This window comes from Bufo gargarizans, chromosome 1, assembly GCF_014858855.1.
Source record: "Bufo gargarizans isolate SCDJY-AF-19 chromosome 1, ASM1485885v1, whole genome shotgun sequence".
NCBI classification, from domain to species: domain Eukaryota; kingdom Metazoa; phylum Chordata; class Amphibia; order Anura; family Bufonidae; genus Bufo; species Bufo gargarizans.
The window spans coordinates 646583314-646586438 of record NC_058080.1 but is presented as its reverse complement, the minus strand read 5'-3'; the positions used below and the strand labels follow the sequence as shown (position 1 = coordinate 646586438).

The 3125-nt window shown below is 45.3% G+C and overlaps 1 protein-coding gene across 1 annotated transcript; it reads right to left on the bottom strand.

The window, feature by feature from the left end:
- Positions 1 to 698: 698 nt before the first annotated feature.
- Positions 699 to 2903, bottom strand: LOC122935659 (E3 SUMO-protein ligase ZBED1-like). The gene is made up of 2 exons (XM_044291475.1): positions 1429 to 2903; positions 699 to 1228 (listed from the first exon to the last, which is right to left on the bottom strand). The coding sequence occupies exons 1-2, from the start codon at positions 2875 to 2877 to the stop codon at positions 740 to 742; spliced, it is 1938 nt and encodes a 645-aa protein (XP_044147410.1). The 5' UTR covers positions 2878 to 2903; the 3' UTR covers positions 699 to 739.
- Between the last annotated feature and the right edge of the window lie 222 nt (positions 2904 to 3125).

Sequence of the window (3125 nt, the reverse complement as noted above, 5' to 3'; positions counted from 1 at the left end):
GTGTAAAAATACAAAATGGATCGGACGGACAGTCGCATAATAGAAAACCATTCTCCATCTCCTCTCCACTCCAGTGCTGCTAAAAGCTAGAATAATATCATATATTCTGATTAATCATCACAGTGAACTTAGAATATATGATATTATACAATTACAAATATACATATTATAACAAAATGTTACATTCATTGACCGTTTGCAATTGCCACGACCTGCCGACCACTGCCAGTCACCTGCAGGCGGTCACTGCCAGTCTGACTGCCAGTGCCACGACGGCACCCCACCAGTCAGTCAGTCACAGTGACTGAGTGCGTTCCGTTGAGGACGAGAGTGGCATAACTGGCGTTAACCGTTAAGTAACTGGTCTTGTTGACAATGACAGGGATGGAGTTGGAGTAACTGAGGGAGGGGTGGGGAGGAAAAAGGGAAAGGGGAGGAAAAAGGGAAGGGGGGGGGGAGGGAAAGAGGGGAAGGGGGGAGGGAAAGGGGGGGGGGAAGAAAGAAAGACACAGAGACAGACAGACACAGAGACAGACACTCACAGAGACAGACACAGACACTCACAGAGACAGACACAGAGACACAGACAGACAGACACAGAGACACAGACAGACAGACACAGAGACACAGACAGACAGACACAGAGACACAGACAGACAGACACAGACACAGAGACACAGACAGACAGACACAGAGACACAGACAGACAGAACAAAATCTATAAAATTAAAAACACTGCTCAGCATTTGGGAACATGTAGATTTTTCTGTAAGAACACCAATTGATCTACATGGTCTGGTTTGAGGGCGCTTCGTTTTGCAGTTACCACATCTCCTGCAGTGGAGAAAACCCGCTCTGCAGACACGCTTGTACCTGGGATACACAAGTATTGCTTTGACAGCCGAGAAAGGAGGGGAAATATGACCTCATGCTCACGCCACCAGTTCAAAGGGTCCTCAGTGAGAGGCAGAGGTGGGGCTTTACAATAGTTTTCCATTTCCTCTTCAGCCTTGGCATAGGGGGTCTTTTTGGGTTCTATTGTACCTTCAGTGTCAGTGAAAGACTGTCCCAGCAAACTCACGAGCAGCGATCTGGCCTTTTTGGGAGGAGATGGTGGAGATTCAGAATGGTTGTCTTCGATGGGTGAACTGTCCTCTTCTTCCAGAGTTTGTTTTCTTCTAGGCACTTGATGATCCTCTTGTGTCCTCTCACTCTCATCTGATGTAATCTGTGTTTGAACAAAAAAGAAACAGAAAAAAAACAATAAGTAAAAACACAAATGTCAATGCCTTTGATTCTGATGGGGTGATGAAAAAGCACAGGAAACGGACAGTACAGTTCCCGCACCGCATCAGATTCAGAAGCGTGGTAGTGCTACTGTCGTTTCAAGAAGAAACATGATGGAATTCTTCAAATTAATTTAATTACCTCCAAGGATGCAGCTTCCTCAGTGACTCCTTTAAATATCTCCAATCTTTCTTCATCTGTGAGGATGAAAGGCAGTCCCTTAAAGCGAGGATCCAGTGCAGAGGCTGTATGAAGGATCTTCTTCTCGGCCTCACTGCTGTACCTCTTCTGGAGATCTGTTCTAATAGAATTCTTGATCTCATGGATCATGGGTGTGTCTCCCATCGTGTCTGTCATGCTCTGGAGAAGTTGTGCATTTATAGGGGCAATGAGAGAAACTGTTGGATTGCGCTCTTCTGACATCAGCATGGTTGCATCCTTCATTGGCTTTAATGCACTCACGGCGTCCTCTGCATTTGACACATCTGTTTCGTTTAGAGTGCAGAGATCGGACTCTCCTCTTCTGACTTCTGGAGACAGCAAGGTGGCACAGACTGCAGGTTGTTGTTCCAAGAACCTCTCGACCATGTCGTATGCACTGTTCCATCTTGTTGCCACATCAGTTATTAGCTTATGATTCTTCAGGCCAAGACATTTCTGTTTCTCTTTTAGACAGTGGCTTGCTCTAGTGCTGCGGTGAAAGAATGTGGATATCCGACGTACTCTGCCAAGAAGCCTAGAGAGAGTGGCCACTTTCAACGCTCGCTGGGATGCAAGATTCAGTGTATGGGCGAAGCATTTCACATGGGGGAATTTTCCAACTTGAGCTGCAACTATCATGTTTGACGCGTTGTCGGTCACAAGCACTACAGATTTATCGGACAGCTGCCATTCTTCCACAACATGAGAAAGTAGCTCTGCCAGATGAGCACCCGTGTGAGACTCATAAATGGCTCTCGTTTGCAGTACATGCGACAAAATCTGCCAGTCCTTACTAACGTAATGTGCTGTTATTGTAACATAAGACTCTGTCGTGACTGAAGTCCAGGAATCACACGTTATTGCGACTCGACTTGCTTGGCTCATTGATGCAATTATCTTAGCTTTGGTTTCGTGGTAGAGTGCAGGTATGACGTTTTCTGTAAAGTGACTTCGTGACGGGATCTTGTAACGCGGCTCTATCGTCTTCAAAAGGTAGCGAAACCCACTGTTTTCCACAACAGAGTAAGGGCGCAGGTCCTTCGCTATGAAAGCTGCCACAGCTTTTGTTATTCTCTTTACCTTTTCAGAGTTGGGCGGCAAAGTTGACTGTAACATTGCATCAATTCTTGGCTGATCTGGGTTCATTTCCTTGGTGGTGGTGGTGGTAGGTTTTAGCATTTCTGGGTGAAAACGGCTGACGTGGTTTCTCAGATTAGTAGTATTCCCTAGATATTTAATTTTTGTGTGACAGATTTTACACACAGCGTATGACTTGTCCAATTCGTGCTTCCTACTTTTTTCATAAAAGCCAAAATGTTCCCAGATGTTTGCTTTTAAAAAGCTAGGTGCATTTTTTATCTCTCGTTCCTTTTGTTCTACTTCTGCCATTTTTATTTACTAGCAAATGCAATGCATGCCAGCCTCTATGTGAATTTGTGAGTAGGGATGACACAAGTCTTGAATTTGAGTAGATCAACAGAAAAAGTAACACTGCTGGCTGTGGAGCGATTCTCCTCCTGCCTGTGGTGGACTGGACTGAGCCTGAGGAGTGAGGAAAAACGGACAGGTGAGGTGACACAATTTTTTTTTTTAGGTACGGTAATAACAGGCAGTGTGACCAGCTGCAGTCTCTGTGA